Source organism: Charadrius vociferus, unplaced genomic scaffold (genome assembly GCF_000708025.1).
Source record: "Charadrius vociferus isolate BGI_N301 unplaced genomic scaffold, ASM70802v2 scaffold304, whole genome shotgun sequence".
In the NCBI taxonomy this organism is placed as follows: domain Eukaryota; kingdom Metazoa; phylum Chordata; class Aves; order Charadriiformes; family Charadriidae; genus Charadrius; species Charadrius vociferus.
In genome coordinates this window covers 675,471-691,049 of record NW_009648042.1, presented here as the reverse complement: position 1 = coordinate 691,049, position 15,579 = coordinate 675,471, and the positions used below count along the sequence as shown (strand labels likewise).

General features: G+C 44.1%; 1 protein-coding gene across 1 annotated transcript in view; it reads right to left on the bottom strand.

Moving 5' to 3' along the window:
* TMTC1 (transmembrane and tetratricopeptide repeat containing 1) overlaps positions 1-15,579 on the bottom strand; it is a 134,870-nt gene that overhangs the window by 40,790 nt on the left and 78,501 nt on the right. The window contains exon 9 of the mRNA XM_009883633.1: positions 5,693-5,857. Coding sequence (XP_009881935.1) covers positions 5,693-5,857 — 165 coding nt within the window. The remainder of the gene's footprint in view (positions 1-5,692; positions 5,858-15,579) is intronic.

Below are 15,579 nucleotides of genomic sequence, written 5' to 3'. Positions count from 1 at the left end.
AGTCACTCACAATTTCAATCTTATTTTCCATCGTGCTTTTCCAAACTCTCCTATTTCCCCCTTCCCCAGGCCGGCACACATGTGCCCTTCTAAACACCTATGGCACCGATTTGGTTCCAGCCAGAAACAAGCCCACTCAAGATCGGACGTCACTCTTCAGAGGATTTCCTTCCCTTTTGACTTCTACGACAGCAGTAAGTGACATAAATGGAAAATAAACAATAGGCAAACCCTTTTACGTAACACTTCCTCTCCGTGGAAAGGCAAAAGCCTATTAGCTGTAAATCAGAGAAATAAAATACCACTGGTATTTTCCAACCTCAAATACCAGCATTACCCAAATCCTGCTGCAGTTAGGAAAAGTCTCCTGTGATGCCCTCTGCTTTTTCCTAAGCGCTTGTTCTGCTCTGTAAAGTGACTGGGTGCAGGGCAGGGGCTTCATTGATTTTTCTGTGAGTTCCATATGAAAAGTGCTTAGTTCACAAGGAAATGAGGCCACTCCTGTCTCAGCAGGAGCCCTGGGAGACTGATGGGGTCTCCTCTGCTTTGGGAATCATTATCATCTATAAAGGTTCTCTACAGCAAATTATTCTCTGGATGATACAAACAACCGCTTTCCTTGGCCTCCTACCCTTGTATTGATTTTCACTGGTATCAATGTTGGGTCATATTAAGCTATTCTGTAGAAGGTGCACCAAGTGCAATAGGGCTTGTTCTCCTCAGCTGAGCCAGCTTTCAGAATTAACAAAAGCACGCAGCAGCAAATGCCACCTTTGGGGCCGGGTTGGTTTTTGCAAATTACTGAAGTCAGCAGACCTGGCTTGGGAGGAAAAACTGCTGACAAAGAAAATGCCACTTTTATATTTATATAGTTCCTTTGCTGGTCACAACTGTTTCCAGGCTCTGTCAGAAACATGGGCAGAGCATGCAGATACTCTCCAGGAGCAACAGGAAACGTGGCAGCTTCACAAACCTTGGAAAGGCCGGTACAGCGGATGCAGAGGTTAGCCCACAGCCCTCACCTCCCTCTCCCTGGCTTCAGACGTTAACACTGACCGCGGTTGGAACCTGACCTCCTGGCCTGTGCATTCGCTCTATACCATAGTTCCTTAAATATTTAACAAATAAGCCCTCCCTGCCCACCTGCCAATACAGTAAGACAAACTGCTTGGAGCTTCTAGAGGTCTGCTGGAATAATATGCCTCGAATATCTAAATCTCTATATGTTTGGCCACTTCTTTTACTTGTGGTTCATTTGCTTCTCATTTACTCCTCGCACACATGCTTGTGCACCTATGCGGAGATGCATCATGTCCTCAGACAGCAGCATCTTCCCCCACACTGCTCCTTTCAGCCAGGATCCAGTGGGATTTCTGCATCCAGAAAACTTGTCCCCTGGGCTGGAGACCAAGAGTCAGGATGGCCCAGAGATGGCAACATTGCTACCGCACAATGTCAAAGCACAGTAAGCCTTCAGGATGGGACACAATGGGGTACAAGCACAAAACAGGTAACACACTGAGCATACAAACATCTCCTGGAGCAGCGTAGAGAAAGTGTGTATGGCAGAACGGGTCTTAGCCAAGGGAATTGAGACAGATCGCCCCGAAGAAACACATCCAAGCAAATGAGGGAACGCAAGCAGAGGTGAATGGGAAAAAAAGTAAGAGCAGGGAAAAACCAGTAATTAATTAAAGCAGCAACTGGAGAAAGAACAATGAAGACCTAGGAAGAAGTAAAGATTCTCTCGCCACATACTTCTTAAAAAAAAAAAAAAATAAACACACACAGAGACTCACAAGTAGGTTGATTTATGTCTCCTTTCCCACATCTATAGATTTGCTTTGTTTCTTCATTATTTTCCCTCATACTTCTTCACTGTTCCTTATCTCCTCTTGCTCTGTCCTTTCTAATTTATTGCTGTTGCACATGCCTCCATCCACTTCTCCCTCCTCTCCTCATCAGCCTATATATAGCCTCCTCCTTCTGCCCCAAAGAGATCTCCCAACTCCTTGGACAACATTGTCTTCTTGCTATACTATTCTTCTTTTGCATTTCCTTCCCATCAACAAGAAGAGTCCTAACATATTACAGATTCACAACTGATGTATAACACCTATCAAAGAAGATCTTAAAAGGACAACAAAAAGTCCAAATGGTTAAACAGCACAGTAAAGAAGGATATGACAAGTGAAAAACACCCTTTAAAAAGTGATCATCACAGCTACAGAAGGAAAAAAGAAAAGAGTATAAACTTCAGCAAGTTAAACATAAACCATAATTAGGCAGACTGAAAGAGATTTAAGGAAAAACTTGTTAAAACCATCAAAGCTAATAATGGTGTACATCAGATATAGGAAACCTGCCAAAGATCCCCTAAGGCAAATAGATGATGGAGGTCTAAAAGTAGCTCTTGAAGAAGAAAAGGCCATGGCAGGAAAGCTAAATGGATTATCTGCATCAGTGCTCACTACAGGGGAACTGAAGGAGGTTGCCACACGGGAGTCTTTCCTTACAGAGGCAAGTCCGAAGCACTGTCTCAAAATGAAGTGGCAGTAAAAGAGGCTTTAAAACAAATCAACACCAAGAACAGTTATAAATCCATTGGGCCTGGCAGTATGCATCCAAAGGAAATCAAACATGAAGCTGATATTAGCTTCGGTGTGTAACCTACCATTTAAATGAGGCTCGGCACTAGAGCAATGGGAGGTGATGAACATGACATCATTTGGTGCCAGGGGAGGGATCTGGGGGGCAACAGACCAGCAAGTTTGAGTTCCACTCCAGGTAATTTGCGGAAAAACAGTAATAAAGACTAGTTCTAGCAAACTTCTGGATAACTACAATGCAACAGAGAAGAATTAACCTTGTATTTTGCAGAAAGAAGTTAGGTAGACAAATCTGTTGTTCTTTCATGGACCCAACAGGTACGTGGTACTGAAACTATGTAAAGGTTTTATGAAAATCCAAATATAGGCCAGCCAGTCTGAATTACATACATCAATGTTGTGCACTTGAACGTTCAAAAAGGCTTTTGATAAAATCCCTCACTAAAGGCTTCCAATTTCTTAAAGGCATCATGGAGTAAGGTTCTCCTGTGAATCAATACTTAGTTGAAAGACAGCAAGCAAAGAGCACAAGTATGTGAATGGTTTTTACAATTGGAGAAGACTGCAAGCAGGGTTCCCAAAAGACATGCACTGGTATCTGAGTTGCTTCACGTGTTCACAAAGGATCTTGAAAAGGGAGCAAACAGGGAGGTGACACATTTGCTGATGACACCGACGTGAATCCCGCTTCAGGAATTAAAGCTAACTACAAAGAGTTACAGAAGGATTTCATGGTATTGAATGCTGGGCAAGAAGATGGCAGATGAAATGCAATTCCGGTACAGGCACACCTATCAGGGAGTGTGTATACACACACTCTAAATCTGCATAAATCGGCACACAGACTGATGTCTATAAATCAGACACTTCCATTCACAATAGATATCTCGGAGTTTGTGTGGACAGTGCTGTGAAAATATCACCCAGTCCTTACGAGTGGTGACAGAGGGCAAGTGGAAGTTCAGGAATTAGTAGGAGAAGAGAACAAAAACCAGAAAGCAGTCCTACGTGCTGCACATCTCTCTTGAAAGGTGATTTTGGTCTCCTTCTCAAAAGGAGAAATTAGAGTTTGAAAGCATCCAGGGAAGACAGACAAGCAGGATCAGAAATTCAGAACAGCTTCCGTATGAGGAGAGTTCAAAACCAGCAGAGTCCAGTGTAAAAGAGACAGCCTTGGGTGAGGGCATGGGGGCAAAGGCACGGAAGACAGAAGACAGGTGACGAGCTGATGGTTACTCACTACTCATTCAGCACACCAAACAAGGTGATCAGGCAGAAGGCTCACAGCACACAGAAGGGAAATCTTAGTGTGCGCACTGTGTAATTTAACGATAGAGCCCAGTGCACAGGATGCTGCAGAAGCCAAAACTATAAATAGATTTGAAAAAGCAGTCAGAGACATTAATGGAAGAAAAGTCCATCAGGGGCTGTTAAAAGCAAAAAAAGCAACTAACTCCTGATTCAGGAAGTCTTTAAACTGCAGATTACTGCAAGTTGGGAAAGGACTGGAAAGAAGCATCACTGTTGCTGGCCCTGTTCTTACATTGCTTTTCTAGGCATCAGCTGCCAACTGCTCTCAGGGGCAGGCCACTACACAAGGTGACCCAGCAGGAACGCTCTTGTCTTCTCCTCAGAAGCCCAGGGCAGATCTCTCTCCTGGAATTGATCCCAAAAGACCTGAGCTGAAGAGCAAGCCAGCTTGACCCCGTCCAACAAGCCCTGCACACTAACCTGGGCAACACCAAATCCCTGCCTTGAGCCAAGGTGTATTAGCTCCAGCTCAGTGCTGCACCGAAGCAGTGACACAGTTTCTGAATGTGAGCTGGTTTGTAGATGGCCAACATGCTTTGAACAGAAGTAGGATGGATAGAAGTGCATTTGCATCCAACTAAGCAGACATAACCTTAGCCTCCTCTTCTGCAACAGACCCCCTGGCACCCCGTATCATCCCAAGAGTGCTCCTTATAGGAGGAGATGTCCTCCTGTCATCCACTGCAGTTTGACTTCATCGTTCTTAAACACGGGTGACCACAACTGTATTCAAAGCGATATCAGATCATGCCTGCAACTCGACATACGGAATTGCCATCTTCCCACCCCCTCTCTCAACAAGAGAGTCATCCAACTTGGAACAGCGTCCAGCTTTCCTCTGAGCGGCCACCGTTAGCCAGAAGGGTTTGGACTGGAAGTGCGCTTCACAGGGATCACTGTGTGAGCCCAGACCGGTCACCATGACTGCTATTGTTTGAAGAGCAAATAGTGTTTCAGGGAGATGGGCAATGCATCATGTCAGAGCAAAGAAACCCCTATTCCAGATTTTTTTGAAAAAAATCCCACTAACAGAGCTCTGACCACTTCCACAATGTTTCCTGAAGACCAAAGGGTACACATAAAAAATAATTTCACACTCTTTAGTGCTATGTAAATTAATCTTTGCTCTGGCCAATAAGTTAGGAAATAAAGCTAAGCAACCCGTGTGCAGATCACCTGTGTTTCTGCAATTACTTCACAATTAGACAACTGCTGAAAGCAGCTGGAGGCAAATGCAATACATTTGCTAGCAAAACACAAAATGAAACAGTCTGTTTCAGTGCAAAAAAAATACATAAATGAGGTTGTAAAGAGAGCTGTTTGGCAAAGAGTAATCAAATAAAATGAAATATGGTACATTAAGCTTGGCACTTCATGGCATTTCATTTTTGTTATTAAGAATATCGCTAAAGAAAATTCAATATATTGAATAGCGTTACTATGGTGTTCTGGAGGGTTGCAATGAACTTTTGCTATGTCTTTGAAAAGGAAAGTGTTACATTATTGGTAAATCTACAGAACTGAAGTTAGTTAAAAACAGTGTGTCTTAAAAATGTGATTGCCAAAACCAAAGTTTGTGCACAAGCATATCAAGTGCTGATACCGGTTTTTGCACAGTTGCCAGAAAACAGAAAGTAGGTGTCTTACAATAATCAAAATGTTAATCACAGCAATGCATCAATAACAGTCTCATGCTAAATAACACTATTCCATGTAACAAGCTTATTTTAAACAATACAAAAATGCAAGTATTCTCCTGTGGTCACTCATACCTGAAAAGGGATTCTCGTGACAGCCAGATTTCATTTTGTTTCACGGTCTTCCAAGAGAAGAGCAGCAGCAGGAAAGCAAAGAGGGTCAGAACAGTAATTCTCCACTTATTTAACCATGTAGACAGCTTTTGTAGACCATGGACAAAAAGGATGCAGTACCCCATACTGGGAAAAAAAAAAAAAGAAAAGGAAAAGGTACCAACAGTTACATTCCAGTACTTTGGTTTATAATGCAAGACCATTCAGTATTGCATTTATTACACAATTATAGGGGTTTTGGACTAATTACATTTTCCAAGCTAACAAACTCCAATTCAAAAGCGGTTTTCCCCAAGTCACTACACAATTTCCAAATTAATCTAAATGATAGACCGGGATGCCAGAAGTACAGTAGCGTACATAATACCACCCGGCATAATGGTAGCTTACACCAGCCTGCGGAAGGCAGCTGCTTTTCTGAACAGCAAGCTAAAAAACTATCATGTAATAACAGTAATACTGAGCACTACTGGAGCAGCGTGGAACCGAAAAGCATTATAACACAGGGAATCCTCTAAACAACCCCAGTGGTGGCCGCTATTAATTCCAGTTTACAAATTGCGAAGCGGAGGTGGGAGAGCGAGTGCGGGAGCCAACAGCGCAGCAAGAGTGGGTGGCAGAAGCCACGTCAAAAGGCAGTAGTCCCTGCTCAGGCCTTGCACGTCTACATCGGGGCCAGCCTGTCCCATCTGCTGCCCGGCCCAGAACAGCTGAGATGCGGTAGCAGAGCTTCCTCGTTGCCCTTCCATGAAACCACACATGGTCTTCTCCAGCGCCCAGCCTCCACGCGCTTCCATGGCTCTCCACACCTAACTACTAAGGCATTTTCTGTGAGGCAAACAGCGTTTTGAAAAGGTCTTATTCTTGTATAACTTTCAATCAATTCAGTAATTATTTACCTTAATTCAAGTGCTATGTTAATTCTTCCAGTGATGCCCCTCTGAGTTGGAAATGGAGTGCTTTCGGTTGCTGTACTTAGTACACCGCTAATTCTGCTTGGCATTTTTAGAAAGGAATTTCAATTCCTATTGCCTGAGGAATTTCATTAGCTTATCTATAACTCTCCTGTGCAGTTACTTAGCACCTGATTTAGTTTTAGACTTAAAAGCTATCTTAGTCCAGGCAGCTCCGCCTGAAGAAAAAAGGGAGCAGAAGAATCTGGAATAACACTTGGGGACCACCAACACACAGGGACAAAAGAGGAGCCCTCCCCAGGCACTGGCACATCTTGAACCCCAGCCGAATGCCTCACTCGAACTCAGGCAGGCTGGAGGCAGAGAGCTTATCGCACCTGCCCGCGCTCCAGCCAGAGATCTACAGGCTTTCCTGGTCTGCACCAAGATATCGGAGCAACTTCCCGATGAGACTCCTATGAGATAAGAAACACTAAGAACACAATTGCCCTGCCAGAGGTAACCTTGCAAGTAAGCACAAGATGTGGCGAAAGTCAATCTGGAAATCAGAAAAAGAAAAATGTCCCATCTTTGAGGAGCTGTGAGCGTGCTTCTTGGCACACCTTGTCTGCCTTCTTGGAGGGCTGGGCACATTGCTATTGCCTGGGCTTCCTAAGGGTGGAGAGGGACAATAATTCTTGCTTCTACTGAGGAAAAAAAGAGCCTCTGTTGTATGTATGGATCAGCAGCAGGCGGTGGTGGTGTCTGTGACACAGTACAGGTGTCATATACGACACAGAGAGGTATAGACATAGGGAGCAAATCCAGAGACAACATCAGATCTGGAGATCATTCAAAACTTCTGCATTGCTGTTTTAGAGTTCTCCCATTTTTCAGATGTGGGTATCAATATTTTTTTTTCACTCAACTATGCTTGCATTTTGCTGCAACACATTTCTTATGGCACTTGCACTGTTTTTTTCCATGAATTCTTTCGCACACATACGTTTATTGCACCTACATTAACTGCAAGCAGACATTTAGAGCTACAAACTGAGATGCTGGTGCCAAACAATCCAGCCTTTATAGCTATTGAACCCTACTTTAAAACCTCTGAAAAGCTAATCTTGGTAATAAGCCCTCCCTCTCCAATAAGAAATGCCTCAAAAACCTGCAGACGGTTTGCACTCTGTTATTTTGCCTTTCAGCGATTTCACCCTTCCCTTGGAATTAATTATCTGACATAAACATTATTTAATTGCTTTAGCACAAGGCCATTTTCAAAGGAATTTCCTTACACCTCCACATTTTCAAGAACAGGCCTTTTCTAACAGAATCGTGAATGTGTCCAGAAAATAAAAAAAAAATATGCAAACGTCAATGTCTTGGTATTTATGTCAAAGCCTGCCCCAGCTGTTGGGAATTTCTGCCTTAGCAGCAGCCCTTGCTCTGCTTCTCCGGGGCACCGCCAGCACCACATTACAGCTTACACAGCCGCTGGAAAGGTGCTGCTTCCAGGGGTTATTCTCTAACATCTCCAGTGCATCGCCACAACAGTTACAGGGAGATGCTGGGTGCTACAGAGGAGTAAGGGTTCACCTCAAGACCGCAGCTCCCACCACAGCTGCACCCCCAATGCTGGGGCACAGGGCTCAACTCCGTGTGGCACTTTCCATCGAGGGCTCCCAAAGCCCTTTGTTAAGGGAGGTCTGCTGCAATTTTCCTCTTGCAGAGCAGGAACCTGAAATACGGCAATACAGTGACCTGCGCTGCTGACAGGGAACTTGTAGGAAATGAAGCTGCAGTCCAGGGCTCTACCTGCAACTCAGGGGAGTGCGCAATGGAAACCGAGGTATCTTGTAGAAAAGCCCACAGGACTCCCTGAGAGAAAATCAGGCAAGTAACCCAAAGGCAGGCTCTACACCCACACTCAGGAAGGCAGCGAGAATACAGGATGCAGCAGCAGTTACGAATAGAGAGGGGAACGTGCTCCCAAATGGCTGCTGGGAGGGAATCACGTAGCGAACATACCAGAACCCCAAACCGCAAAGCTGCTAAGGGCAAAGTTAAAGGAGCGACGCTAAAGAAGGCAGGGTTGAAGTATGATTTACACTTTAATAAGACAGAAGATAATTGTGACAACGCTAGGACCGAGTTGTAGTCGTGTCACATAGCCTAACTAGCCTGCAGGCAAAGTACCTGCACTACAAAGTGCACAGGAACCCAAAAGGAAGGAAGAGAAGGAAAAGGATCAGAAAGTATGAAGTAGGTGAGTACTTTAACTTTTATTTTCAGAACCTGGTAAGTTTGGCTTAAAGCTTCAGAAAATTTTCTGCGGCAGAGATCATCAAGGAAAGGGTGTGTCCTCCCCACCCGCGTTATCTTGTCAGGGGCATTTCAGTACAGATGTCAGGTGGAGCCACATCTTTTTGCATGGCTTTTTTTATAACATGGTCATTTCAAGCCCATCCCCTGGCTGAGGGCAGATGTTACATTCCTGGCTGCAGGTCTTCTGCAGGCCAAGGACTCCCAAAGCACAAAAAGCGCTCACGTGTCCTTTGCCGCCAGGAAAGCACGTGCATTGGTGATTTCATGCCACAAATTGTTTGCAAAACAACTCCCTGCAACATCCCCAAAGCTATTATCCTTAGTAATTTTTGCAACTCTCTTTACATTTCTACCCTAAGGCCAAATAATTATAGTGAAATCAGGGCAAATCCAGACCCCTCTTCCAGATACCGTGGTCTGCTCTAAGCAAAACAAAAAAGCGTCCACACCAATGTACTAACCATCTGTGAAAAAAACCATAATTATATTACTATCATTTCCTAGTCCCCAAAACGCATAATCCCTCATACCTTACAACACACTTGTTTCACAGTAGACTCAACAGTCCCCATACAGAAATTAGCTTTCGTACAGTGAAGTTTTGAACAAGTAAAGCACCACGCTTGCTAAGATGGAGTTGCTGCAGCAGCAACATGCCCCAACGGTCACTGGACCTGGAGAACCCCTCCACAGCGCTTCACCTGCAAGATGCAAGTTCACCCCATTTCCCTTGATCCTGACCTCACCAGGCTTCAGATAAGCTGCCTGAAGCTGCGTTGAGTTTTCGTGAGTCAGGAGCAGCTCAAGGACTGGTGCCGTGGTGGGAAGAGCTCACACAGGTGAGACTGCACTTATCTAATTAAAGTAACTTGCCAGGTGACTCGAAGAGACTTCCTTTGTGGTTACCTTTGCTGCGACCCTGTCGTCGCCTACAAACACAGAGAACGTTTCAAATATGTTAGCTTTCCTTCTCGGAGTGCCAGGGGACTCAACTCCATATCAATCGTAAGCGCTGGCTCACCAGGAAATCAGATTTGCCAGGAAATCAGATTTTATTCACACGTATTGAGAGAAAAAAAATGAAAACGTGTCAAAAGCACCTTTCATCAAAGACCCATTTGCCACTTGAAAAAAATTCTGTAAATACTACATTCCAGACATCTCCATAGCTATCTGCATATGTATGGAGGCTGCTGGGTTGTGGGTTTGGGGTTTGTGTAAGTATTTTGTTAACTCTAGAACTTCCTAGGGAGGGGAGGGAGGGGACCACTTCTCCTGAAGAGCTTTTCTCTTGGCATTGTCATCCCCTGTCATGCAAGCACTTTTCTATAACAGCCAAAACAAAACAATGGGAAACAAGCAAAATCCCCAACCCACTATTATTTTTTTAAGTCCGTTTTCCACTGGATTACTGTGAAACTGCTAAGCTTTTTTTATTTCTTCTGTGGGATAAGCAACAGCCTGCTGCAGCAACTGTTCCCCACTGTGGAAAGCCCATGCCAGCTTGGCCCCCAGGGTCAGATGCAAAGCAGGACCTGAGGAACAGCCTGACAGGTTAACATGGTAATAGTTTTTCCGTGGTCTCACAGTAAGCGTGCTTATTACAGGACAACCCGTGGCTTCAGAAATTCAATGATGCTGCAGGAGAGCTCGGCAAATGGACCAACAGGCCAATGGTTTCACGATTCCTCACGTTTCAGACTCCTGGGGTATTAAAGTGGTACCTTAGGTACATCCTGAATTGCAGCAAGGGTAGGGCTGCACCCAGCAGGCAAACCCCTGCACCATTGCCGTGTGTTTCTGGCAGATCACACGCAGGGAGCTGTGCAATGACAGATTTTCATCTATAATTTCTGTGGTTTGTTAATAACGTTCCACCTGCAAGGAAGCAAAGCAAGAGGAGGCACAAGCAGATGGGAATGAGGTGGCACACAGACCCTGTTTCCCACAGTGCACTACACATATTGCCCGATTGAAAAAAGAGCCAAGACAGCAGATACTTAATATTTGCAAACACTTTTTCCGTAATTAGATCACAATTTCAACCTTTCCTTTGGCCATTATGGCTCCTTTCCTGAGGCGAGGCTGTTACTGACAATGCTTACACATGGCTCCTCTCTCCCTCTGTGGATCAGGTTTATCGCTTTTCAGTAAAAGTCAGGAATGGCTTCGCTGCATTATGTTCTTGGCAACAGCATCTAATCAAAGACACGTGTGGTTAGTGCCACAGCCCAACATTATCAGGATGTTCTGCTACAGCAATCCGCCTGCATCAGAAACCATCCTACCTCCCCCAGAAACTGCTTGGAGACCTACAGCTGCAGAAAGCTCCTGAAAACCCAGGCATGTTCCAAGTCACGCATCTTACTGTATTTTCTGAGTTGCGGCTTTGCACAGTGCAGGTTTCCACTCCACAGAGGAGCGCGTGGGCAGAGCAGTCTGGGTGCTGCAGTTTGGAGGCACCACGCAAGAGGGAACCAGCCCGGACACCAGCGCTGCAGCCCCAGCCTTTTCTAATCCATCCAGGTAGGGCCGTAAACTCAAGAGTTAAAAAGGGTGGGAAAAACTATGCAGAAAAGATGCCTTCCTCACACTTTGTAATGGTTATTTTGGGGATGTCAAATCTTGTGAAGTAGTTAGTGTTTTTTTTTTAAAAAACTGATTTAATCTCAACTACATGCACATAAACTTGGAGTAAATCCACCGATTTCATCAAAGCAGTTACTCCAGATTTCAGAGCTCAGCCTAGATAAGAATCCAGATGCATGCATACATACATATCAGTTAAGAAAAGAGCTGCCTACAAGCAGACTGTCAAAGGATGGAAGAAATACTGCCCAGTTCAGGGGCTGCTAACGCAACAAAAGGGATTATCTCAAAACTACCCTGAGATGAGAAAATGCACTTGGCTTTGACATTTCACCCCGGAGGCTCTTTCTGGGCTGCAAACCTCCTTCTTGATTTCCAGCACTTACTTAAGATGACTCCCTTTCCCTCCATAAAAACTAACCCTCACTTTCAAGCTGCTCTGAAACAAGTTTAACCCCTGCGTGCATGACAAATTAAGCGCACACTCTGCTGCTGCCCTTCAGAGAGGGGAGCGCAGCCCTGAGAAAGATGATGTCTGCTGCCAGGTCTGAATGCTGAACACAAGTATTTGACTCTCTCTTGTTTTAAAGTTCCCCACGAGCTTCCTAGCCCCAGTTCCATAGATATTACCTGGCACGACACACTTTTCGCGTTCCCGGTTCAAGCCGCTCCAGCTCTGCAGCCTGAGCTGAGGAAATACACTGAGAGGAAGAGCCAAAAAAGTCAGCTGAAATGCAGCTTGCAGGCAGGGCTGTTGCTGCGGGGGAAAAAAGGCAGTTCATCCTTGTTAAACTCATCGGTTCAGCTCACACTTCTCTAATGGGGAGTAATTGATTGCAAAAAGCGCGCTTGGCATGCAGTGTGGGCTGCTCCTGCCTCACTACGCAGCAGTCCAATGCAGAAGGGAGCACTGGCAAAAACAAGCATGGCCAGGGTGGCTCTTTCTGCCCCAAAAAGCACTCTCAGGCACGGAACTCCAGGGACAAGCAGTGCTGGCAGGGTAGTAAAGATGCTGTTTTATGAAAAAGGTCACGTTTTCTGAGGCTGGAGCTGTTCTGGGCCAAGATAAAATCTGGACTTTTAAAAAAATGTTTTAATCTGGGAAAATAGTGTATTTGTATGTGCATGCTAGTTTGCACCCAGGTCACCCAGAACAGCCAGAAACTCAGAAGTCAGAGCGCTCCCTGCGACCTGGATCACCCGGATTCAAACCACTGCACCAGGCCAGGCTGAGAGCTGAGGATGCAGTAAGTGAGTGCACTTGTAGGGCTCTGAGTTTGGGGTCCCCAAAATGCTCCAGCCACCAAAGCCCAAGTGCTGATCTGGAATAACCGCACTCCACTGTATTGCAGAAATTTTGAGAAGTTTACTTGGTACTGCCGAGCTTTCTGCTGGATCAAGATTTTCTCTCGCAGCGGGTACAAGGCAGGCTAAATTCAGCAAGTTACAGGCCAGCTAATTTGACAGGAGTGCAAGCACAGGCCTACATCAGGTCTGGATCAAGCTGCCACCACCAAGTGATCCAACAGGGTGTAGATCCAGCACCAACAATCCTGGAAAAATGCTGGTGTGTGGCAGATGGACCTTGATGTCCCAACTCTTAGACAAACGTCCCCCACAAAGGGGCAATTCTGGGCCACATCCATCCAACTGTCCATTTCTGTTGTCCATGTCCTTTTCACCATAAACTCCATCTTGGGTTGGAGAAGTCTTTTGTTTTCAACCTTTCTATCTAAAGTTTCACCGTAGTCAGCACACCTTGGCAAAAAATTTTGGGTTAACTAAAATTTTGTGTTTTCCATGGGAAAATATTGTATCAAAACTTTCTCAACCAGTCAGGACTATGAGGAAAAAAAAAACCTGTTGGAACGGTGACATTTTTGGTCTAAATGTCCAAAGGCAGGGAAGATGTGGGATGTGTCTCTGTCACACACGGACAGCCAGCAGCATTCACTATGCATCTCTGCTTCTTCATTGACACTGAGTTTTGGGGACAAAGCATTGTTTAAATTGCCTGTCTCCCAGTACTGATGACATGGAACTAACACCTTTTTTTCTTCTTGGTTACTAGAGGTTTTAAAAGACTTCAGGACTACCATCAAGGTATAGTATTTAGCATATAAAATAAATCCCATTGGAAAAAAACAAACCCCACAGCTCAGAAATATCTGTGTGACAACCAAGTAACTGGCAGCGTACTTAACTTAGTACTGAGTCTGCTGAAGAAAATGTCAAATTTTCACGAGAATTAAGAGGCCTTTTCCTGGAATAAGGTCTGCAAGTCATAATACAAAGACAGAGAGAACCATAAACACTGGCAGAATACATCTAATTTGGAAAGGTACCATATGAGTTAGTGTTAGACTTTGTCCTTGGCTCTAAATTAAAAGCTATGCAGGCTGATATTAAAGACACTTAGACATGATCGGCTAAGTCATCAAAATGATTTACCTCCACTAGCAATGTGGTCCTCTAGTCAGAACATGATGTAATTAGAGAAAATGCAGGAACTCTTATTTTCCTTATTAGAGAGAAAATATGGACTAGAAATGAATGATTTCGCTAACCTTTGAATGGCTATTTAACATTTGGACACATTTCCCTTCCCTTCCTTCCATTAACTCACGTGATAAACAAATTCACTTCATTAGAGTGTTTGAGTCCAAGATTTCCCTTCCAACAGATTCCTATCTGAAATATTTCCAGGTAATACAGAAACTTTTCAGGCTTTTGCTTACTATATGCATTACGGAAAGAGAACATTTTGTAAATGAAAAACCTGATATAATTCCACAGGGATTCCACAGAAATTTCCTTAAATCTTATATACTTTACTGGGGAAAGGTCTATATGCTACAGTTTTAATTAAAATATTGTAATAACTTCTGGAATCCTATAGTAGGGATATAATTTCCCATTCAATTCCATCAGAAGTCTCCAAAAACTTCATGTAAGAAACTATTTTCTATTAAATTTCACGAGGCATCTTCCTAAGGGCACTATATTCCCTTGTAAATAAGAATTCCTCTTTTTATCAACATGACCAAGTAGATTATTTGCATAAGATGACATTAACTTAATTTATTACTATTTTTTAAAAGCAATATCCTTACATATCTGCATTATTTTCAAGAGCAGAATAAATGTATTTGAAGATTTTCCTTTAACCTAATATATCACAACGAAACCAAAAATCTTTCCAGTATAGTCATTAATGCTCGTACTCAACACAAATTTAGCTTTTTCCTGAATCGATTGTGCATGGCCAAAACGCAACATGTTTCTCAAAAGCATGTTTTAAATTTAGTTAAAATAAAGCAAGACTGCAGTCTAGACCAAACGCCCCATGAGCTAATCTTTTTCAGCTTTGCAGAATCATTTCGGCTTTTATTCCTTAGTTTTTACTGCCTTTTGCCAAAATATCTGGCACTAGCATCTCAGCATTTCTTGCCTGCATTAACAGAGGATGGCTGCTTTGATTTCCCCTTAAAAGTGTTTAATAGAGGCGGGCAAGCCTTCAAAAGCTAGGAGCTTAGGTTTGGATACGCATCTGAAAGGTAGATGCTTGCAGCGTTTAGCCTTTCTACAAGCAGTTAATTCTCATTAACTGATGAGAACTCTCTCTGCCCCCTTCCAAAGGGCAGAGTTGAGCCGCTATCCCTGGGATGGGGAAGCAGAATCGGTGCCCCTCGCCTCAGCCAAGGTTCCAACCTCCTCGCTTCCAGCCACGAGCCAGACTACTGCTTGAATTGACACCCTGGAGCAGGAACAGGCAACCTTCAAGGTAAAAAGGGATCAGGCTGGGGTCGGGGTCTGGTCCACTGACATCACCTAATGCCCTCTCAGTCCCCTTCCAGTGCCTTCAGGTCCACAGCTGAATTACAGGGAATATAATCCAGTTTGCTCCTTCTGGATTTCAGGTGCTCCACGGCCCTTGCAAGAACAGCAGCAATAGAGTAAGGCATTAAAATAATGATTTTTTTTCTAGTAAATGGAACAGGTGTGATTTAGATTCAATATCCCAAATAAATTGTGGAT